Source organism: Lepisosteus platostomus, chromosome 11, assembly GCF_059453375.1.
Source record: "Lepisosteus platostomus isolate fLepPlt1 chromosome 11, fLepPlt1.hap1, whole genome shotgun sequence".
Classification (NCBI taxonomy): Eukaryota; Metazoa; Chordata; class Actinopteri; order Semionotiformes; family Lepisosteidae; genus Lepisosteus; species Lepisosteus platostomus.
Genome location: NC_142621.1, coordinates 36,515,325 through 36,540,452, shown reverse-complemented (window position 1 = coordinate 36,540,452; position 25,128 = coordinate 36,515,325). Strand labels below are relative to the sequence as shown.

The 25,128-nt window shown below is 39.4% G+C and overlaps 1 protein-coding gene across 3 annotated transcripts in view; it reads left to right on the top strand.

The window, feature by feature from the left end:
- The window catches only part of slc38a12 (solute carrier family 38 member 12), a 108,936-nt gene that overhangs the window by 54,833 nt on the left and 28,975 nt on the right, over positions 1–25,128 (top strand). For all 3 annotated transcript variants that reach the window (XM_088599436.1, XM_088599435.1, XM_088599437.1), the window contains one exon: positions 23,166–23,259. In XM_088599436.1, coding sequence (XP_088455562.1) covers positions 23,166–23,259 — 94 coding nt within the window. The remainder of the gene's footprint in view (positions 1–23,165; positions 23,260–25,128) is intronic.

The window sequence follows — 25,128 nt, the reverse complement described above, 5'->3', positions numbered from 1 at the left end:
CCCTAACTTTATTTTTTTAAATGCAGTTCCTTCTATTAGTAACTGTAACGATGACTTTTTAAGCTTAACTTTCTCCAACACTTGTTTTGAAATTCAACTCTACTGGCAAGAAATGACTTTTAAAAACAATTGCCAGTTGTTTGTTCAAGAATTGAGACTTGAGAATAGGTGATGATGGTTCCTTTTCTTTAAAAATTGGGTAAAAACGCTGTGATTGAGCTGGATGTGATTGAAGACAACAGCACGTTTTGAATGTCAGGGGAATTCGCTATATCACAGCTCCTTAGGGGAACATGAGAGAGATTAATGTTTGTTTGTTGGTACTCTAATCTTCTCGCCTGAACCATGAATGAACATAGACAACAAAATCGATGTGGAGCTGGCGTAAATTATTCACGCGCAGGTTTAAACTGTCGGTCTCGCAGGAACTGGCTTTATTGTGTTGCAAACATCAGTCTGCAGAGAAGTGTATAATTCACTGTACACAGTCATTTTCCTCAGTCAAGGTGACAGCTACTGATTTCCACATGCTGTTTACTCTTATAATCATGATAAACAGTTGTATAATAATGAATAATGCCCTCTACTGTGCCTCGCAGGGATACTTTTTGTTACATGCTGTTGATGCTTTTAGCGGTCCTCAAGTGTAACTTATGCACTGACCTGGACTATTCATACTTCTCTTATTAGCAGTGTTTTTTCTGTAAAGGGCGGCACTTACTACTTTAATGTTTTTTTCAGATATTATTGGATCTTTTAACATGCTGAGACTTGGCAGCTGTTACTTCCATTGAGGAGAAACTTGTTACAAAGGCTAGCTGGTCCAGTTTCCAGGAGGTGCCTGGCTCAAGCCCCTGCTGTGCTCGCAGTGCCTCTTCAGTGCATCTCGTTCCGATCACGGTACTGAACCTCTGTGCACCCTGTCTCTCAGATGAGAGATGTAAAGTCAAGGCTGAGATTTAAGAGACTGTTCTGTAAGTGCTTAGAAAAAAATGTCTGCCAAGTGTTTGATTTATTATTGAAAAACTATCCAAGGTGAAGTTACCTGCCCTTTTCATTGCAATTTCCTACTATGTACTGTATTTCTTTCCGCAGTCAGTCATTGGAATTAACAAAATTACTTTCTGATGATATCAGCCCTGGAAATCATTGATTTTGCTCTTTACTGTTTAATGCAGGGATTGTGAAAGTTTGGATGCCAATGGATTCCGATCACTGCTATTGCAGGAACACAGCACACCCAGGTTGTGATGCCTTGATAATACTTTTTTACAGTATGTATGGTTGTGCTGGATGTTACTGTATGAAAAGTAGGCCCTTCAGTGTTGCTCTGTAATGGTTCTGGGGGGTCTGGTATTTGATTAATGCTGGTTTAAAAGTGGCATTAGAGAGATAAAAGGTGGTATTGTTGAGATTAAACTTTAGCAAGATCCGATTTGGCCTGCACACACAGAATAGCCTATAGCAGGCTTGAAGGAGCATTGGTAGATAGTTGGTTTCAGTGCAAGTAGATTGAATTCAGCCTCTTTAGAATTCTTTAACACCTGTGACCTCTCATTTGAAGTATGCGCTGCGTGACTCCTTCGTCCTTTCTGGCTCCAACTAGTACTACATGTACCATGGTTAATAGCATGTGTGCCCTGGGGCTCTGGCAGTAAAGTGAGGCAAAACATCAATTCTAACTTTAGGGGAATCATACTCTTTCAAAATGGAAAAACAAGCATAAAATATTTCTAAAAGTTTAAAATGCAGAAATTACTTTGATTGTTTCTAAAAACGTAATATTTTAAAATGCGGTTGCTATAGTGTATTTGATATTGGTGTGCTTTGCATGAGAAATAGTTGCTGTCTTATTGGGTGCCTTGGTGGCCAATTTCAAAAGCACTGCAAGTGGCAAGTTAAGCACATTCAGCATCCCATTGCTTATCGATGGCTTAACACTTTGGGCAGCACAAATCTCACACACTCATAGATAATATTTATACTTATTGTCTTACATTAATAATGATTAGATATAATATTCTTGATTATGTTTCTTTCTTCCGCTAGTTGCATGGGTTTATGCCAAGATGATGTGTGATGCTAGACACATGGAAGCCCAGGCTGCAATGTAGACTTTCAAGTCACTTCCTATGGAACCCATCCCATGGTGTCAAATGGTTTAAAACTGAGGTATAAGTTTACATGTTTTTTTTAAGATGCCGTTAAACAAGTAAATTAATTCACAGAAGGCTGTGTACATCAAGTAAGCCAAACTCCAGTCACCTGAGGGCCATCAAGTCTAGAAGATGCTCGTAAAGGCCTAGTAAAATCTCAAGCAGACCCTGTATACATTTCATGCTGGCTCTCCATACAGTGAAGTCTGTTAAATTGGAGAACTTAACACTATCTGTTTAATAGAATTACCCGAAACTTAAGTATTAATTACTTTACCTTTAAAAAAGGTACAGTTTAAATTGTGGAAGGGCAAAAATGCCTTTGTTAAATTATAGTGGTTTAATATATTCTGGTGATTAATTGAGCACAAGGTAAGCTCTCTTTCATCTTGACAGATGCAGGAACCAGAACGGCACTATATACATGATACTACCTCCCAGTTATCTTCTTTGGTTCTGCTGTTTTCCTCTATCATAACTGGGGGAAGTTCAAAAGATAGCTTGTGATGAATGGCTTCTAGTTTAGCCTTCCGTTGAAAATCTGGAGGGCACAAGCCCTTGGCAGTGTTCTTGGTGTTATATTTTTGTTCCTTTCAGAATTTTGTTTTTGATCTGAATGGCACGTATCTGCTGAACCAGTTATGACAAATCTTGCCTCTGAACTTGGCTTCTTGTATTGAAATGCTGACGCTGTCTAGTACAAATGCATTATGTATATCAGTGTTTTCAACATTCTGCTCTGCAAGACCCATGAATCCAGTAGCAGTTCTTGCTGTGTTGAGCAAAAAGTTCTTCTTTGATGCTACCTTTGCTCAGAAACAGAGTACAAGTCTTGAGGTTTTTTTAAGACTATTCTGAAAACCCAGAAAAAAAGAATATCAAATGAGGTTTTGTAAAGGAAGGGAAGAAATGACTGCTTTCAAGCTGGACCTCAACTTGGGGAATTTCTCCTTTGAAGTTGTGTGTGAGTGTCTGTGTCGGCCCTGTAATGGACTGCTGTACTGTGGGCCTTGCGCCCATTGCTTGCCAGAATAGGCTCCAGCTTAGTGGTTAGAAAATGGATCCATGGAATATTACATACTACTTACTGTTTTAATTTAATTTTTAATCATTTAAAAGGAGAGGGCCACAATCAATAAAGGTGGTCGATTTTGAGGAAATTGATTTCTGGTTCAAGCATAGCTCATGTCACTTGCTGGTGGAAAATGTGCTGACCTCCACTACGCATAGGTTGGCGTTAGTTAGCCAGGGTTCTCTCAGCTTTCAGCAACATAGTGACCACTGTGGCTTCCTGGGTACTTGAAGTCACGCGCGGTGCTGTCGGTGATGGATGCGCCTCTTGTTCCAGTGGTGGTGGTCCTCCAGAATGGGGCTATGCTGCCCATAGTGTGTTGAATGAACAGTGGCTCAAAGGTGGGTGGGTCGCAGGGCTTTTCCTGCACTTCCTTGTTCTTCCTTGTGTGTGGCCACAGTGTTCGAAGAAAAACACAACTGGCAATTGCAAATCAGATGGGAATAACATAAATAATTGTCAATTCTAAATTCATGAAAAAAGAAAGAAGGCCCATTGAGGCTATACTGCATCGTGTCGAGTCTTAAGTAAAAAAGTTATCCGAAACCTAGTGTAATCTCTGAATAACAGATCTACATTTCCTAGACTGGGAAGAGCAGTATTTCTGCCTTGGAGGACTTGGAGGCTACTCGAGTGTCCATGATAGTCTCGTTTCACACTGACACATATTGCATTTACTTATCATTCAAATTTAAATGAATGCGGTTCGATGTTTTTCTGTGTGAACGTGATAAAACTGGCAGTAAAGCTTAGGCACGGTGAACTGCTCTCCGCTATAGGAGCAAAAACAACAGTGTTTCTAGCTGTCATCACGCTTCATCTATTCCCTGTCAAAGGCTCATCACTGGAGCTTTCTCTTAAGTCCTCTGGTAACATTTTGACAAGCAAGCCCCACTTTTTTCCCTTTCACAGACCCATCCATCCTTAAACCATCATATGATGAAGCAAATCATTATTTTTTACAATAACCCATCTTCATGATGGCAGTATCTTTAATTTAATCTTTTTATTGATGACTGTACCTTCAATTCAATGACAGTTGCATTAAAACTGCTTCTCTGAAGCTACATTTCCAGTGTTCTGTACCTTTGATCTATATAAACCATAAAATACCAGGTGTTAACATTGCTGATACTTTAAAGTTGATAAATAATGACATTGATATGTTTCACATATTGATGATCATGCAGATAATTTATTTCCCCTTCTTCCTTTCTTTTATTTTGTTTGTTATGATTCTTATTTTTTACAAATACATAAAATGCAGAAATAAGGTTGCTCAGTTAGACTGTTAATTGCTTACAGAAATGCAAAAATGAAAGGTTAAGAACAAGAGCTGTGTTTTTGCCTCGTCATGTGTTTGCGGTTTGATTTTTATCACATTTAGAACAATGACAGCAACCACCCTTTTTGTAAGAATTGTTCTCAATCGTATATACACCACTTTGTAGCTTTTGTGTTCTTGTTTCTCTGCTGACTCTAAAGTAATCTAATAGGTAGATTAAATGTGTCGGCCATATTTAGAAGTTTATAATACAGACTTGTCACATGTTACCCTGCTAAATTCAAGGCATTGCATTTTTAGAGTTTAATATGCGTTCTTGTACCACAGATACTTTCATTTAGAAAGGCCTGATTTGGAACGTTTTCCCTGCCAAAAACACAAATAAATAAATTTACCCTTGAAGAAAACAGCATTGGTCTACTGCTGCAGTAATTATTAAACTAGTGCCTTAGGATTAGGATCTTAGTCATTGGTCTTTATGTAGCCAATATATTTTGGCTGTCAAAACGCCCCATAGTATTCCATGTATTCTCTAGTATATAATGCTTAATGTAGGCTTTAGTTCTTCACTTCTAGTGAACAGAATTAATTTATCTCTAGGGTGTGTAAAATGGATATGTGATCAGCTGAATGAGTTTACCCCTGGTAGAATCATGAAGACTCTGGCAATCAGAAAGCCTCAAAAGTAAAAAAAACTTTTCAGATTGCGATTGGTGTGGGGACTGACATTTTGATTGTATAGGTAACCCCCTTAGTCACCCCTGTCACCGTTCGTTTTGTGTGACATCATATTCTTACATGCTGGTTACTGAAGTGGAGGTAAAAAGCGGAAGAAAAGTCTGTGCATTAAGTGCAGGTCAATTATGTGGGCTTTGTGCAAGACGTCTATCTTCATAAACCTGCCTGCCTAGTTTTGCACTAGTAGAATTTGGTGTGAAATACCAATATCCCATTAGAGATGATAGATTGAGAAAAAGCAAAGAAAGGAAATCGGGGTTGTGAAATTGAATAACGGTTACAACAGGGGAGCTTTTCCCTCAATAAATTAAAACAAAACGGAGAAACTCTTTATAGTCTGCTGTGTCCGTGTTGATGGATCACAGTTTGCTCTCTTGATATTTTACTGCTTTTGTTCCAGAGTGAGAAAAATGAAAGTGACCTTTATATTTTATTAGCTGCACAATAAAGGAGAGTGATTTTTATTTGTATTTATTGTTTTTTATTCTCTGTCAGTTTAGACTCCAATAAAGATTAACTTGGGAACAAATGGTCAGGGATATATAGGCCTGATGGGATTGTTAGCATAATCCCCCTTTCTGTTGGCTCTTGTGGGATTAGTCCGCCCCGTTCTGTCAAATCACAGGAAATGGGATCCATGTTCTCAGAATTGTCTCACGGGACTTTACTCTGTTTGGGCTTCAGGCGTTGGAGTTGTGTAGCGGATTTCTTTTGGTTTTATTTATCATTGCTAAAAGGGTGTTATAGACCCAACAAACATATTGTTTATCCCCATATTATTCTACGTGTACTATGGCGAATATCGTATAAGGACAATATAGGACAATAGTGTATATATAAGTATAAGGATTCCATTGCTCTTCCATACCGTGATGACTTTCCTCTGTGCAAGGCTTGAACAGGGGTAGGGGTGTAAGCCCGGCGTCCTGGCCAAATTTCCCATTGGCCCTTACCAATCATGGCCTCCTAATAATCCCCATCTGTGAATTGCCTTAATTTACTCTGCTCTCCTCCTCACTCTTAGCTGATGTGTGGTGAGCGTTCTGGTGCACTATGGCTGCCGTCGCATCATCCTGGTGGATGCTGCACATTGGTGGTGGTGGAGGGGAGTCCCCATTACCTGTAAAGTGTCCAGAAAAGCGCTATATAAGTGTAAGCAATTAATTAAATCATTATTATTATTATTATTATTATTGAATGTTATAAACCCTCTTCTAAGGAAGGTAGATTATGGTAGAGCTATGGCTCATCTGTAAATAATTAACGTGTGAAGCAGTCGTTTAGACAACATCATCTAAAGGCTGTAGGTTTGAGACAAGACCTTGCTGTTGCATGTTACAGGGACCTTGCTCTTCCGGCACCACTAAGCCCAGCTCTGGACGAGCTTTGGCGTGGGTCTTGACCTGTGGTGAAGCAGTGTCCCATCCAGGGAGAATCCTGTTCTTAGTGTTGCACTCACCACTGTCACGGTGCAGTAGGCAATGTACAGTACCAAGTGCAGTCTCTTTAGGGCCCTGCCTTGAATGGGGCCCCATACATCTAAGCATTTTAACACTCTGTACAGCACATGATGAGTATATTTCAGGAAAATAGTTGCTACTCTAATTCTTTTAGTCCATCTATATTTATACTACTGATCTTGAAAGTCTCTCATAGAACTCTCTAAATATTCTCTTGGCTTTTGCTCAATGATAAAAGAATTTAGGGCCAGTGTTACAATGAATTTCACATGAGTGCGTAGGTTATTTTATTTTCTTAGAGAACTGCGAGTGTGACGTTGGGACAGGTGGCCCATAAAAATATTTGAACTGGGAGACACTTCGTCACTGTAACCAGCGTGTGTGTGTGTGTGTGTGTGTGTGTGTGTGTGTGTGTGTGTGTCAGATATGTAGAGCTTTATGTAGTCCTTAGGTATTAAAACAAGCAATAGTGATGAGCTCTAATAATCATGAGATTTATTATACTAAATTACAACACAGTATCATGCAAGTACACAGCAGGGGTTTCACAGTGCAGTGATCTAATAAAAAGACTAGTGTGTTTGTCTTTAAAAATCCTAGTGTTTTCCTTTGCATTTCACACAGTCAGATATTGAACATTTTCTCAGTAGAAGAGCTCATGTGGTAGGGCTCTGTATATAATTTTGTTTGAATACTTTTAAATGATTATGTGTAATGCAGCAGATAAACTTTCCAGCACATAATAGTTCAAAAGACTCTGTAGGGATCCTTTGAGGAAGGTATTCAAATTAATTAGCCAAGTAAGATGGGTGTGGAATTGCTCACTATTTGTACGGAAGTGCACCTCCTACGTGTGGAAACTGGGCACCAGGCCGTTCACAGATCTCCAGTCATGAGTGGCTGTTGTTGTAGGGGATTGGTGAACTGAGAGGGAATCTGTTAGAAAATGAAGGCAGTTTCTTGCCTTTTTTTTGTTTTCCTAGAGACTCTCTATTTAAAAGCCTAACAGTTGTTTTTGTCTCAGACAGACATCACGCGAACTGACAGCAGTGGAATTAATCACATTTTCTCTCTGGCGGGAGACAGGTGGCTCATTAAAATTATCAGCTCCTGGTGGAAAAGCTGTGCCAAAGATAAGGCCGATTTGAAAAAGCTGATTCCTCATCTCTGTAATTTCAGAGCCCCAGTGGCTGTGAGACTCGGAGAGCCAAGTAAAAAGCCGTCTTTTTTTATCTTAATTATCGGGCTGGAGGTTTGAGAGGTTAGAGTGTGTGAATTTCTTTGATTTTCAGTAGAAGGAAAAATCTGCCTCCGACCCTTTGCCTTTAAACTGGTCAGCTCGGAGATGCTTCTTTTCTCCAGCCCTGTGCTTCGTGTGATGCAGGTTTTAATTGTCCTGAAGCTGTGACAACATGTCCGTCCTGTGCTAATGGGAAGAAATATCACAATTGTCACATCTGGTTCTCGAGGTGAGGGGATGTCGGAGATTGACATTTCGGTCCTAGAGTGACAGAATGAGCCCACGTCAAAACACTGCCTAGGGTATAGTATGGACCTGCTGTTTTAACCACAAATATTTTCCAATATAAATAGGCTGGGCAAACGATTTTTAAATTTTTTTAAAAAGAAATAAAAAATGAGATATAATGATGTGTTCCTGCTTAACTTAGACATTGCACGACTTTAAAACCTATAAAAATGGGTTACGAGAGTTAAAAACCACTTTTTATGCGCGAAAAATGGGTGATTTTTCTTCCTCGTGATCAGCTCAGAATCTCTGTGTACGCTGTAAGGTTTTTACTTCTTAATTAAACGTTTAAAATACACGGATTTCATAAAGACAACACACGTTTCGAAGAGAAAAAATCCCATTCTTTTCTCTTCCTGTTGTGTGAAACTCATCAGCAGGTCTTTTTTTCCCCAATCAGAGGCTCTGAAAATAGCGTACCGCCCACTGCGCTCCGTCAGAGAGGGGCGCGGCACCGAGAGAGGGAGGAGGCGCGGAGCGCAGCAGTACAGAACGAACGTTCTACTGCCTGGAGCGCTTATGGCAGCAATCGCGTCTGCATTTATAACTTAGTTTTTAAAATTAATCAAGCAATATGAACCATCTCTTTTTACTTTTAAGTCACTTAATTATCATTAAGCACAGCTTTCTCACCACCTAGACTACTTTTTGATACCATCCTTAGACATAGCAGAAACGTCTTGTTCTGTCTAATGACATTACAAGTGGAAAGATTACAGAATTTAATCGTCTTTAAATTTGTTACGTTATACATTTTAGAAACGTTTCATCCATACAAACACCACAAAACTATTCTCGATTGTATTTCTGAATGGTATTGTAACGCAACGGGGGCTCAGGCGGGCGCCCTTGCCGCATCTGGTCGGCCCCATCCCGACTGGAGGCTCGAACCCGGGACTTCCGCGTCTCTCTGCAGCGACCTAGCCCCGTGAGCCAAAGAGAGATCTCTCCACAGCCCAGTAGCTGTGGTCCTGCTATCACAGGGAAGGGCGGTGACGTCACCCGCTCTGGTACGCCGGCTCTTACACACACTGCTTGTCGGCCGTAAGCGTTACACTCTCCCCCGCTTAAATCGCCGTCCCCGGCGAAGGGCTATCCCACCCCGCTTCTGACACCAATGTAACGCAACGGGGGCTCAGGCGGGCGCCCTTGCCGCATCTGGTCGGCCCCATCCCGACTGGAGGCTCGAACCCGGGACTTCCGCGTCTCTCTGCAGTGACCTAGCCCCGTGAGCTAAAAAGAGATCTCTCTTTGGCTCACGGGGCTAGGTCGCTGCAGAGAGACGCGGAAGTCCCGGGTTCGAGCCCCGGACGGTGCAGGGGCCGACCTAATGCGGCAAGGGCGCCCGCCTGAGCCCCCGTTGCGTTACAGTATGTTACACTTAGTTCACTGTTTTAATTACACCTAATTAAGAAAGTTAGGTGTTAGCATAAACTATTAGCAATCAATATTAAATTTAGCACTGTAATAAGTTGTTGCACTTTCCCCCGCATCTTGTAAAAATATATTTTCATTGTTCAAATATACATTAAATCTGACTAATTAAATATAATTCAAAATATTTTGCTAACAATGTTAACTGTTTATAAATAATAAATTGTATTAACCAAAGAGTAGGATGGCACAGTTGTTAGTATGCTTTTTGTTTTGTTTCTTTTTCATAAATACAACAGTAGTACCTGATGTCTCAGCGCCTTTCAAAATTAAATTATGCATGCAAACCTGTGAACTAGAAAGATAACTAAGATATCCATCCATTTATAATGGTGGCAAAGTGGTTAGCATTGCTATCTTGGAGCACTGGGGTCCTAGATTCAATTCCTGCCATCCTGTGTGTGTGGGGTTTGCATGTTCTCTCTGGGTTACATGGTTTTTCTCCATATGTGTGATATGACTCCCTCTCGCACTCCAAAACATACTGGTAAGTTAATTGGTTTATGGGAAAACTGGCCCTGGTGTGTGTGTGTTTGTGTCTGTCTGTCCTGTGATGGACTGGCGCTATGTCCAGGGTGTATTCTGCCTTGTGTCCGTTGCTTACTGGGATAGGCTCCTAATCCTCTGTACTGGATAAAGAGATTAGAAATGGATGGAAGTAAAGGCACTGTGTGGATTGAACTATACACAGTGTTAGAAACCCACTATGAAATGGCAGCATCTCACTAAGAATAAAATATTTTATAGTGCTGGCTTAAGTAAACAGCCTTTCCACCTCTCTTGCACATCAGTATCCATACCTAGTTATTTAAACAAATTGCCTCTAATTATAAACATCTTAATATGCTGGCTCTGTGGATCCGCATCAGCGATGTTTGCCCATTCCTTCAATTCATGTGCATCCAACACACAGTTCAATGCTAGCAACTACACAAAATCTAAAATACAATCCTCATTTCAGTATCTATGTAAACATACAGTCTGTTAACTTCATCATCTTCATCAAAAGTATGCCTAACCCCATTAGGAAGTGTTCTTGTTATCAGTGTATTCCTCAGCTATCCCAAAATTATCTTCTTACCAACATCTCTAGTTTTTTATCCTGCAATAACTCAGCCAAAACTTAAATCTCGAAAAGCTGCTTGTGTTCATTTCTTTAAATCACAATATCATGTGTAAATACTGTCCATATAATACTCTGCATTGTGGAATAATAGTTTATTTTAAAGGGAACTAGAGAAACTAAGAACTAGAGAAATCAAGAAAGGCTTTTTTTTTCTAGAATTAATAAATGCACATCCTGTTCACTGGGGAAATTAAATCCACACTGAGCAATCTTCAATATGTTCAGAATATGACAGCGAGAATCCTATCAGGGATGCATTACACCTGTTTTCAAGTCCTTGCATTGGTTACCTATCAGGTTTCGAGTCAACTTCAAAATCCTCATCCTCATTCAGTACCTACAGTATATGGCTTATTGTCTGTCTACTCCCCACCTTTGTCCGTCTGACTCTGGTCTTCTAGCTGTCCTCAAGAACATCTACATTCTGTGGGTGACAGGGTCTTCTCTAGCTGCACCCCAGAGCTCTCAATTTGTATTCCCAGTGATATCAGTCACGTACCCTGAGTGCATTTAAATCTAACCTCAGAACCTTTCTTTTCAGAAGACTTAGTGTCTGTATCTGCTTCATTTTCTAATTTTGGTAGCACCTCTAACTGCTTGTCTTTCTTATATCTGTTTTTATATCTACTGTATTGCTTTGAGATGCCACTTTTAAAGGTGATATATAAAATAAAGTTTTTTATTATTGTTATAGAGAAACATGATCAGTTTTCCCTGGTTCAGATAAAAAGATCTAAAGCATACTAGTTTGTCACTCTTCTCATTCCCTTTGCTAAATAACTTTTCATACTAATCTGATCAATCTAACTGCCTGTTTTCTGTGCTTTCTCTATCCTGCTAGATTTGCAATTATTCTGAACATTTTCTTCTTGAAATAACTCATTTCTAAATACCTTTTTTCACTGTTAACATCTTGCAGCAAAGCTGCGACAAAATATACACTTAGCACAGTTCATCCTGCTACCAACATTGAATAACAAAATCTTAAGATTTCTATATTTATGTCTTTATTTAGTGGTTTCATTAGTGACAAAGGCTAAACTTTATTGGAAAAATGTATTTTATGTGTTGCAGAAAAAACTGACTTGCTTTAACAAAGTATGTTTACAAATCCTTTCACCTGGCAATCTACCTGAATGCCCAACTATCTGAGAAGCCCTCCATGAAACCATGGTTGCTATTAATTCATTTAGGGCTTATTGACAGAATTGCTGTTTTTTATGCATGCTAATTTTCTGATTCCTCACTCTGTTTCATGTTTATAGATAAGACTTTATTGATCGTGAAGGGAAATTGATGTACATGATGAACATGTTTGCATGTTCTTTTGTAACATACACCTTTTTGTGATTTGTTTTGTATATCTAAGCAAGTGTTCCTGCATCCCTCTTCTGCACTTTAGTCATGGCTTTTTTTCTGTTTGCTTATTTCAAAGCAACACCTGCTCCATTTCTAAAACTTTTTACTCATGTGCATTTTTGTATTTTTTACACCTCTAGCACTTTAACATCCTGAATTTTCATTTGCCTTAATTTGTAGAATGAACTTGAGTTTTAGCCTAAAGAAGTTTTCATTATCTTTTGTTTCTTGTCCTACAACTGTTATTATTGATCACCGAATTATTGTTCTTGACATGACTTCATTCAGCCTTTCCTGAACGTCTATGACGGGCAGAGAGAGTGCTGTTTCTGGTGCGATCTTTTGCAGCTGACATTTCACTGTTTTAAACGAACAAGAAATTAGATTGCTCATAGATCACTTATCCTATATAAACACAGCGTAATTGCCCTCCGAAAATCCTCTTTTTCTTGTTCGTTTTAGAGACCTTGATCGAAACTGATTTTAGATGTCAGAAAGGATTTCTTTTCTCTGTATTTCCTACATTGCTTTGTCGAGATTTTAACTTTATATCTAACTTTATATCTAGGCTCAGATTTCAACTATAAATCGTACAGTAATTAATAGCAGTAAATACTGATGTTTTGCGCCCTCTTACCACAAAAATATATATGTTTTGTAGCTGGGATGAACTTTATTTCATACGCGTAGCTACTGCGATTCGGACACGGACGGTTAAACATGGCGGCAAATCAGACACCCAGAGAGGGGGGGGGGGGGCGTCTTCTCGCCTCCATAACTAAAATGCCAAATAGGAGTGGCTTAAGCGACATACACAGTCGTGTAACTGACAGTTTGAGGTAGCCTATCGTGTAAATTTCGCTTTGTTGCTGATAGGTTAAGCTTTCGAAACTCTGCCCCAAAGTCATGTGACTGGTTTTTCGCCCTGTTTCGTTGGTTAAACGCAATGATCACAAGCACCACCATGGTAACTGGGATGTGTAGTTTTTAATTCCGTTTGAATTATAACTGTACGTACTGTCTTCGTATTTGGCCAGGGCTTTAAAGAGAGGGCGCGCCAAAAAATTTCGGTGCCGTCGTCTCCGCTTTAAAGGTACCCCTGTCGCGGAAGAATTCGATCTCGGGACGTTTGCCCAGCGTAATATAAATCAGATCTCTTTGGGCTAATCCTAGCATTGAGCTATTTCATGGGGGAGAGGCCTGGGCTGTAGGAACTCCCTTATTAGGTATAATAAGCCAAGGAGCTATTAGGGTGGAGGGAGGGAAGCAAAAAACTAAGAAAAAGGGTGTTTGTTACCCATATTTATACTTAAAAGTTTGGGGGTTATCAACATTCTTACAGTTGGACATTTTGCTCTTTAAGAACTTATTTCACATACTATTGCACAGTGAAGATGCGTATTCAATTACAGTTTTGAAGCAATGATACAGAAATGATTGATGTTCAACCACAGCAACACAGTTTGTTTTCTGATGTCACTATTATGCTCTCTACCTTTGTTGTAGTTTGGGAAACACCCAGTGAGGAAATGGGCACAAAGACCCAGTCCTTTCAAGGAAGGGTGTTCTTTGAAACAGTAGTAGTAGCACTAGAAAGAGTCTGCTCCAGAAAGGAGGAGCAAAAGAGCAAAATGTTTTGGAAGAATTTAATTATTGATTGGTGGTGGAAAAAAGACGATGATTTTCTTCCCTGTTTCAATCTGGCAGAGCTACAAATATTGGATTTATCTTTTATGAAACCTACAATATCAGGTCCAAGCCCTTATCTCCTATTGTAATGTATTCCTGGCCATCCAAAGTGATTTTTATCCCCAATTCTTTCCATCAAAATGAATTTCCTTCAATAATGTTCATCTGCCACTGAAGCAAGATACTTATCTTCAAAAAAGGGACCAAAACCTTTTACCATTTTGCCTTCTGAAAAATTTGCTGGACATTGTTTTATTTGTTTTTGCAGCATAAGGGAAACGTAAGCACTTTCTGGGAGAAACTGAACAAAGGGCTGAGATTTTTTGATGCAAGAGACTACAAGAGAAGAGCAAAACAAAATTAAATGAATAAATGTATAAATGGAGCACTGTTCCCTTTCAAGAAAGGGTTGAATGTTAAATATTTTTTTCCTTGCCCTTGCTCTCGAGTCCTCAAACTGTCACAGGCACAAATTTTATTTTGGTTTGGGAGTCACTATTAAGATGTCTCCTCAGATTGTTAGAAGGCAGCATGGTGATTCAGTTTGGAGCAAACAGATTTGTTTTTATACAAGAGGAGCTATGAAATATGTCTGTCACTGGCTGAAGGCCGCTGTACAATCCAGTTGTTAGATTGAGGAGCCTCCCACTGTGCGGGGGAGATTTTATATCTAGGGTTTAGGTTGAGATGGTGAATTGCAGACTTCTGTCGAGCTCTTGATGAAAAATGATTTACTCAGGCCAGACACTGTGTGATGACAGAATTGTTTAATGATGATACAGCTTAGGTCATAGTCGATAGCAAAAATGTCCTTTACATCGGATGGCATCTATTTTTTAGATAATTAATATTATTGCTTCTTAGTTTATTTATTTTTATTGTTCATTTGTGATGTACGTGAATAACATGTTGAGAGACCTGTGAATGTTTTGTACTCCTCAAGTAGAGTAGGCAAGTTTACCACTGTAAAAAACTGGTTTAAAAGAAAGGAATGCCATTTTTTGTAAAAAGCAGATGAATACAGAAAGTAAGTGAAAAGAACAACACAGGTGTCAGGATACGTTTTCATCAGCATTTAAGCTTTAAATAAGCTAGCTTCTTTTTCCTTGTTTTTACTGTTCATGGGCATGATATCTTTGTAAAACGATGTTTCTCACAGTCTGCGCTGCTGAAAGGAACCATCTCATCTCAACCTTCTCATTCGAAAAGTGATCATTTAAGTTGCACCCAAATACAACGTCAATGTATTTGGTTTCAGAAACTGCAGTGCTCTAGCTGCTAAGCGTCAAGCTTGGGAACAGCCTTGCCTTGGTCGCATTGAGTTATGCCAGGTCAAGTGGCCTAGCTTGACTGGCATCAGGCCCTCAGCAGTACTTAGCAAAAACTTGGCAGTGAGTAGCGAAAACCATGCAGAGCCTGTCAGGGCTTCAGTTTGGTTTTGCCCTATTTTTGCTGGATTTTGTTTTTGTAAAATCTAATGGCTTTATGGGAATGTTTAAGAACTCACAAGCACTATTTAAAATTTCAGGATCCATGACTTCCTGGGCCATAGTAAAGTAGGAAGTAATTGCTAAGAAGCCCTGAAGTGGACCAATTTGTGCTGTCTGACAGGGTCAGAAGTCAATTTGAAAGGCTTGAATAGGTGTAATTTTGAGTTTATTGATCTTTTGATTAACTGAATTGTGTAAAAGCCTTTGATAAACTAAAACTATATTTTTAACAATGTGGAGAGAGAGAATCTGTAGGGAGAAATCACAAACAAGATTCTGGGATGTGTTTAATCACCTGTGTTTACCTGCCTTTGTAGTTCTTCCCTGAAATAATACAAAAAAAAGACAAACCCCTGTGCACTAATACTACACAGACATGTGCTAATGTTTTCTCATCGTAAGTGATATTTTTTACCGAAGTATCCAGAAAGAAATTGAAACACCTTAATCTAACTGTGACTTGAAACTGATTAAAAATGCCTGATTCATAAATGAATCTGATTGGTCATCAGATTGTTTGTTGTAGATAGTTTTTGTCTTTTGGTTCCTCGGGACGGAAGCAGACTCGAAGGTTAAATGTGTCTTTATCTGAGCCTCTCTTGTCAAGGCATACTTAAGGTAAGACAGCTTTTACATTTAATAGCTAGTGGAGAATGCAATTTAAAACCGTCATCATAGAGAAGTTGGAACATTAAGAATGTGAGATAATTAAGAGGTCCATAGATTTTTTTGCATTGTAAATAGAATGATACATCAAATAATCATATCTATAAGACAGTGTGGGTTTTAAAACTGCCATCTTCCCAGACCAAATGTGACTTAGTAACCCCAAAGGCCAGGAATTCAGCACAGGACTCCCAACTCTGTCTGTATCATACCTGGAGCCTGTGCTTCAGCTGAAGCTTTGAGTCAGGGCCCTGATAATGCATCAGACAGTGAGCAGCAGTTGGAGTGGTGGTTTTGGCTGCATCTCCCAGTGAGAACTTGGCTCTCCTTACACTGAGTGCTTTATTTATCGCTCAGCAAAGATGTGCCAGATGTGTGGCCCTGACAAGGCTATTTATGGGAAAGTCTGATTGTTTTGTGAGGCCAGTGAGGAGCTTTTGTTTTATCTGTCTTGTGATGGAAAGGACACTGCAGACTCATGAGAGGATTGAACGCAAGAATGGCCTTCTTCTTAGAGGTCAATCAATTACTGCTAAATCTGTAGGACCCTAATTTCAAGACCTTTAAATTTATATCCCTATCTTCCTGATATAATATATTGAAAAATAATGTAGTGGTTTGTGTTGGACATGAGGGCTATTATACAGTATTTTTGACAGAAGCAGGGTTGTAGAAATGGTGTTTTAAATGTAAATTTTACTTTAAAAAAAACAGGGGATTCAGAGTTTCAATCAAGGTGACAGTGGTCCAGTAAAGGAAGGTTTCGGATCTGTATTCAAGAAAACTATTTTTTTAGTGTTAAGTGTTGTGCAATAAAGTATTGATTTTTTTTTTTAAAGTGGGGTAACTGTTCTAGTCCAGGTGAAGACAGTTTCTTTACCTTAGATAAATATCATCATGGATTGTCATAAGTTTTCAATTCATGAGTATAGATAAGCAGCAGTGTAAATATATACCAAGCACAAAAAGGAGGCACAAACAACGGAATACTGATCTTCATGCCACAGTTGCTGCAGTGTGTTAAATTTGAGCACCTCCAGGCTGTCTTCGAGAGCTTAATTTTAATATGGCAGGACTTATTGCATTTCTGTGGATCCGCAGACAGGGTCATTTATTTTAAAAATGCCAAAAACTGGACCTTAGGACTACACAAAAAGTGGTTAAAGTCTCTCTTTAATTTCATGCCTTTAACTCAGTTAACAGTAAAAATATTTTTAATGAACATTTCATTGTTTTTAGTAAGTGCAATTCTTTGCCAACTAATAACAGGAATGTTTTGTAAAGGGTTCACCAGTGTCCTTTCTAATAACAATGACAAATTAACCTGCACAACTATTTCTTTGCTTCTGCTGCATTTGTGATTACCTACTGAATCTTGAAAAGCACCGTGACTGTAGACTACTATGATGGAGTGTGTGGTGACAGCATCTTTCATAGAGAGAATGTATCGGTAGGATTTCTTGAAAAAACGTCAAACGATTAAATATATTCAAACTATTTTCATTATCAGTGGAAAACATTTAATTGAAATCTCTTCAGATTGTGTCCTGTGAAGCATGTGAAACTCAAATGTCCAATATATAGCAGAAGCACAGAGGAAAAATAATTAGTGACTGAATGTGTAGATAGTTCCAGCTATAAGTAAGGTGAGGTATAATACTAGTATTTTGAGTTATTTCAAAACTCCCATATTGTATGGGGTATCCTGTTCATTAGTTAATTACTTTTGTTCTTAGATTTATTAAATTAAAAAGTACAAGCTTGAATGATTTCTGCAGTTTTATCTTCCTCTATCTTCCACTGAAGAACTTGGACTGAACCAACCCTGAGATCGAAAACCACTTTCCCGTTTGTCACATTTGCCATGAAACCCCTCTTTCCTCTCTGTCATGCTGGGAGAACACAGGGAGAACATAAACGTCCTTCGGATGAGACGTAAAACCGAGGTCCTGACCCTCTGTGGTCATTAAAAATCCCAGGGCGTTTCTTGAAAAGAGTAGGGGCGTTACCCCGGCGTCCTGGCCAAATTTCCCATTGGTCCTTACCAATCATGGCCTCCTAATAATCCCCTTATATGAATTGGCTTCATTACTCTGCTCTCCTCCCCACCAATAGCTGATGTGTGGTGAGCGTTCTGGCGCACTATGGTTGCCATCACATCATCCAGGTGGATGCTGCACATTGGTGGTGGTGGAGGGGAGTCCCCATTACCTGTAAAGGGCTTTGAGTGGAATGTCCAGAAAAGCACTATATAAGTGTAAGCAATTATTATTATTATTATTATTATTATTATAAACAATAATTATATGCAAATAGCATCCTAGCAATTGAACCTAGTGTCCCCGTGCTGCAAGACAACAATGCTAACAACTGTACCACCGTGCTGCCCTGTCTCAGTTATCATTTTTACAAATCACAAATTGCCAGGTGAAAAGAGGCCTGAGCTACTTTGAGTATGCTCCCAAGTAAAAAGTACAAAAATATTTAAGCAAATGACAGATGTGATGAGTGAGGGAGCAGTCTCAGTGTGCCAGTGGTAAGCAGGTGAGGTAAACGAATGCAGACTTGTTGCTGTCAGCTGCTGTTTGCTCAAGGCATTTGGAGGAGATGCTGAGATTCATGAGGTTATAGGCACCATTCTGGGAGCTTTGTCATTTTCCTTACCTTTCAATAAGCATCAGCCTCGGAGGGAGAGGCTGTTTCTAGTTATTTTGCATCCCACTTCTCTCCAGTTTTTAAGCGCAGTTAAATTATAGTTGGTACTGAATTTGAACTTAAAGAGCTTTTAATATTGTCTTACTGTTAATCTCAGTTTGAGTTCTTTCAATAAACTAAACACAAAGTGTGACATTACCACATTACTGAACAGTACGTATATACAAAAAGGAAGACATAAATTCATACTGCATTTTCTGCCCCATATACATTTTGTGAAGTACAGTATAAACAGTTTTCTCTTATCTATTTTCTATACCGACTCTCACAGTACCTCACCACAGTAAATTTACAATTTTGATTGTCTTACTTTGGACCACTAATTTTCCCCTATACGCTTGTGTGTGAATGTGTACATACTCTAACGAACTGGCATCCTACCTTATGCCTTACTTTTCCTGGATAGACTCTAGCCGTAACCTTCAGCAGCCATATCAGCAGCCATATCACCCTGCAACTCACAACTGGCAACCCACTGAAGCTAAGCAGGTGTGAGCCTGGTCAGTACCTGGATGGGAGACCGCCTGGGAAAAACTAAGGTTGCTGCTGGAAGAGGTGTTAGTGGGGCCAGCGGGGGGCGCTCACCCTGCGGTCCATGTGGGTCCTAATGCCCCAGTATAGTGACGGGGACACTATACTGTAAACAGGCGCCGTCCTTCGGATGAGACGTAAAACCGAGGTCCTGACTCTCTGTGGTCATAAAAAATCCCAGGGCGCGTCTCGAAAAAAGAGTAGGGGTGTAACCCTGGTGTCCTGGCCAAATTTCCAATTGGCCCTTACTAATCATGGCCTCCTAATAATCCCCCTCTATGAATTGGCTATATTACTCTGCTCTCCTCCCCACTGATAGCTGATGTGTGGTGAGCGTTCTGGCGCACTATGGCTGCCGTCGCATCATCCAGGTGGATGCTGCACATTGGTGGTGGTGGAGGGGAGTCCCCATTACCTGTAAAGCGCTTTGAGTGGAGTGTCCAGAAAAGCACTATATAAGTGTAAGCAATTATTATTATAATTATTCACCAAGAAGCAGCTCTCTGATAATGGGTGGACTATGCCAAACCATGTTGTATAATTGTAACTATATTAGTCCCATTTTGGGTATTTCTATGGTCTAGTGTACTGAAGTGTTGTAAAGTCACACAGGTAACTCACAATAAATCCACAGAAAATGTGTGGAAAGCTTGTGGTAAATGTACCACAGTAAATTATCACAATGGTGTCCTATCTCTTACTACATTTACTTCTCTTACTACCATTAAAACAATTCCAGAACACTTTAAAAATTCCTGGGGAGGTAGTTTTGCTGTGGAATAAAAATACATACAATTGACTTGTAAACTCAACAGACCAGCTAGTGAAGTGCAATATTATAAACTCAATAATATCATAATATATTATTGCTTGTTGATATTGAATACATGAGAATGTTGCAGGCCTGTGATTTTGTTTAATCTGTGGTCTGCTCAGTGTTGTGTGAGACTAATTTCCTTCCTCCTCACGCTTCTTGTCAGATATCCCTGCCCAGGACTTTGGTGGAAATGAAACAGTTGGCAAGCAAAAGGCTGTATCAGCAGAAACATGGCGGAAAATTGGGTACATCAGTTGTACTTAAGCAACTAAAAAAACAAGGGCCAAAATTACAAACATTCAGTAGATGCAGATTTGGAAAGAGGTCCTTCCTCAATGCATTTTAATTAGAGCCACTTTAGGTATTGGTGAAGTTGACTCACTTTAGGAAGTTGGTGAGTCAGCAGTATGACTCACTGACCTCTTGGTATTTCATGCCTTGCAGCATATTTTGGGAATATTTGCATGGAAGCATGGAAATTCAAGCTGAATAATATTAAATATATACATTTCCATATTTATTTGTTTTTATGAAAGAGATCCTGCTTTTATGCATTGGAGATATGGCTTTGATCAGTTAGCCACAGCACAACAGGAGACATTAATCAAACACTTGGGAAAGTGCCAGGAGAACACAAATGAACAGGTCTGAGAGCTTTCAGAAAGAGAGGTTGATCACTACCTCTCTGAAGGGCACTGGGTGTGATGCAGGAGGAAAAATTTTGCCTCTTGTGGTCTTGATAGCATAACCTTGTATTCCCCCCCCAAAATCTCCCAAAACATCTAGGAAGTGCGTACAGATTCTTTTTTTTCCCTACAAACCTCAAACCTTCTCCAGGGCCTTCATGTTCTCACCCTGGGTGCGATGCCCCACTGCTCTGCCAGTTGGCTGGACGGAATGCTAATTTGCACATCACACCTGTTCTTTAATAGTCCAAATCTCTCTACTGTCTGTTTGCCTAAAGAGCCTTTCACTCTGATGTATGAGGTGTTTGTCTGGGACTGAGGAAAGGGAAAAAAAGATTCCTAATTATAACTTGAGTGGTCTGCTTCTACAGTATCCCCTCTAAAAATAAGCATTGTTATCATCAGCAGCACATACAGTACATCACCCCATAAAGTGCAGCCAAATCCCAGCTGTACTAAAATTTTGCTCTTCTTTCGTTAAATGATTTTAAGATTAATCCTTTCTTATGTTGTTTTTTTCTGTAAGAAATAACATCTTGCAGGAAAGTACAGCAATGTAGCCTTGGCTTTTTCAAATGTTCAAGGGCAGCATGCTGTATCATGTACGTGATACAGAATGGCTTTGCTAATTGGTTGGTAGAACTGTTTGGTGAGGATTTGTTCTTATTAAAAAGAATCCACAGTCCAAATTAATTTGCAGTCCTTTTTTGGGCCTTAGAGTGAGAAACCTCTCAATATTAAACAAAAGAAACTTGAGACTTAACATCAGGAAATGGTTTTGAAGGAGCAGGCCCCAGCTGTTGAACTGCAACAGGCATTTGTCTTTGCTAATCTTATTCTCCACCAGGCACTTCAGCAGTAGTGTCACTCAGGGTTTTCTTATGTTCTTGGTGTTGTTGTCAATTTTAATTATTTTGAGGGATGATTCAGGGGTGGGATCTTCGTTGACAGCACATATCAACTTGCTTGTAAATTTTCCAGGCAAAACCTGCGTCTTAGACGTCTCTCAACTGAAATTGCTTTTCTAGCCTTGTTACTGGTTACATGTCCTTTGCCTTCCTAGCTGCTGGCTTCCGGACTACATCAATTCCATTAATGATAGGAGCAGATGAATCTGGTCCAGATCTACAAGGAAATAAACCAACATATACTGGAGTCCCCCTCAAGCTGGCTTCTGATGAGTCTAATAGACAGTGGCTTTTTATATGCATCCGTAGTCATTGCCCAAAGCAAATATTAAATGCATTTCTTTGGTGTCTATCCATCTGTCATTTGTTTGTACTTATGTGCCTTGGAAACACAGTTCTGTAATTTTATATAAACAGAAAAAAAACATGATTGCAGGGGCCTTTGGTAATTCTGACTGGGTTGGATCTCCAGAACTGCATAAATAAAGCAAATATCATTAATAGTCTTAACTGCATGAGCACAACATCCACTGGATGAAGTGATGCAGTGGCTGTTACATTATCAGATTTGTGATTAGAATTCAGCAATTTCAGGTTTTTAGCTGCACCTACAGTATACTACTGTTAAAAAAACAGAACAATCCAAGTCTTCTTATCTAATCACACTCTGTAGGTATGTCCGGTTGGATGGGTGGAAGAGTTTCCTTACGGTATATACTGAACCCCTTCCCTGGGATTCTTTTTTTGTGCTTTAAATCACATGTAAAAAGCAGAAAAGCAATCACATGTAAAAAGCAAAACATAGTGCACAAAATATTTGATTTCTCACTTACTGAAAGTACTGAGATGACCAGTTACCAGGTTGTTTAAGTCCAACATGGTCTGGCTATTACAAATTGAAGTAGACTTTCTGTAAAATCTAAGTCATTGACAAGTCCCGTAATTTAGAAGTAAATTCATAACAAATGTACACTCCTTTGCTAGCCATTAAGTAGGAGTATTTTTCCCCAAAGCTATTAATCAATAATAGAACAGTTTTCCTACAATGCCTTATTATATTTCCACTATGCTCATTTTTAGGATGCATTCAGTTCAGAGGTAAGCGCTTTTGAGTACATGATGTGTCTGACGGTGTGCAAAGTCAGAGAAAGCCTTTTCTTCAGCACCTGCAGCTAACATTTTCCCAGGAGCTCAAAGCAGCACCGCACCTGCACAAACAACAAACTGACATTTGGAAAGTTTGTATGATAGATTTGTAAACTTTTAAGTGTAAATATTTTTCTGGAAACGATCAGTTTTGGGCTCATAAAGTATATGCACATTAATCCTTAATAATTTTCATCATAAAGCTCTTTATATGAAGCATGAACTCCTTCTGTGATGCTGGTAAGACTATGTTTTAAGGTGGGATTTTAAAGAAGCTGATTGACATGATTTTTCAGGAACTCTGGAGGTCTACAATGGTACTAAAGTTTAATACATTTCCATTCTTTTCTCTGTTACAGACCATCTTTACTTTGCTCTTGGGTCCTTTTACCTTCTTCAATGCTCAGAAAACCAAGTATCTTCAGATCATGACATCTGTCATGAGGTGGATAGGTAAGATCTTCATAAGCTTTCATTTTTTCCCAAAAAGGAGTTGTCCTGCTCTTCTCTTTTGTTATCTCGGTGTCTTGTGCATATTTCAGGGCCTGATGCAGACATCAATCAATCAATCAATCAATCAATCAATCAATCAATCAATCAACGTTTATTTATCAAATGCACAACAATACAGCGTACAACAGTAGTTGCTGGCAATGCAATGTCTTTCTCCGAGCTCACTGGGGGGGGTGAAAATCACAAAATTAAAGTTACAAAATAAGGTTACATAATAATAGATAAAAGTGCAATAGAAATTGAATAAAATAAACTGAGACAAAACTCAATATAAATAGAGCTGCTATGTGTCCAGGGTGTATGCAGTACTGTACATTATGTCTAAGTAGTGCAGTATTGCGAATACAATAAAAACTGTGTGTCCATGTAGCCATATTTGATTTGCTGAAGGAACTGCAGCTTGGCTATTTAGCAGTCTTATTGCCTTGAGGTAGAAGCTGTTCCCATAATATTTTGGTCTTTGATTGAATGCTTTGGTACCGTTTACCGGACGGTAGGAGGGAAAACAGGGAAAACTTGATGACATCCATGCTGGAGTCCATTGTTTATATAGCAAGGGCTGTGAATATGAGTTGGACAACAGTTTTGCAGTGCCTCACAAAAGGGTTGAAAAGAAAACAAGTTGCAAAAAAGCCAGATGAAACACAAATGCACTTTGGAAGAAACAGATTGGGTTTACCTTTGCAAGTATCTCCTGATGAGTTGCCTAGCCCATGCCTTGACAGCTTCTATGACTGGAGCCCATGCTTTTCACACAGTGATGTTACAGTCACTCTCACATTCTTTAGAGGGGTGATGAATGACAAAAGCAAGGCACAGGTTGTCATAAAAAGGACTAGGCTTAAAACCTTTAAAGGTTGCACCACTCAGGAGTCCCCTCTCTTATAAATAAAGCCAGTAAAATCTGTGGAAAGACTTTGCATCACCCCTGTGTGCAAAGTTGGTAGACTTGTTTAAAAATGGCATTCAGTTTGGATTTAAAAAAATATCTATCATTTGTCATTCAACAAAATGGGACTTTGCTGAAATGGGGTGAATACCTTTGTAAAATACTGTAATACATCCTAAAACACCATTCTTTTTTACCTCTCTCCATGTGACGGAAGGAATGGCTGAGCCAAAAAGTAGGGAGGGGCATAAATATCTATATTTTTTTGTTGTGACCTTAATGGTTAAACACAGCTGGAATGCGTATGAAAGTTTGGGGAAAAAAAAAACGATTTACGGGTTTATAATTGGATCACCTTGAAGTGAAGCTCTGAATTATGAGCTGCTGTCTATTTATAGATAGCCCAATTCCGCCGTGATTTTTGTGCATGCTTTTCACATCTTGTCTGCAGAAAGCACCCTCGAGAGGGGTCTTGTCGGTTGCTTCTCTTATCTTTCTCTCGTGCACCGATTGCAAATGAGTAATGCCCCCTAAAATGTAAGCCAACTCTCAAACAGATGTGTTGTATTCAACTGTAATGGACACTTACTACAATCAGCACTGAGGACAGCGGCTCATACTGCATTATTTGCTTTGATTGTACAGGACATTCTCACATGTTCCTGTTTTCATCCAAGCGCCTGTATTGGCATCTGTTGTGGGCTGCTCATCATGCACTCCAGATTTCCCCACCTTTCAGACCCTTAATTATTCACTTATATCAACTTGCAATCAGATGAATAAAAAATGGTTTTGAACAGGGACACTGGCTTGCTTAGCTCAGGATCTGATCACTGTTTCTCAGGCTTGTATTGCTTTCTTTAGTCAAGGGGTGTGTGGGGTTCCTCTGAGGAGTTTGTATTGGGTGACACACCATGATG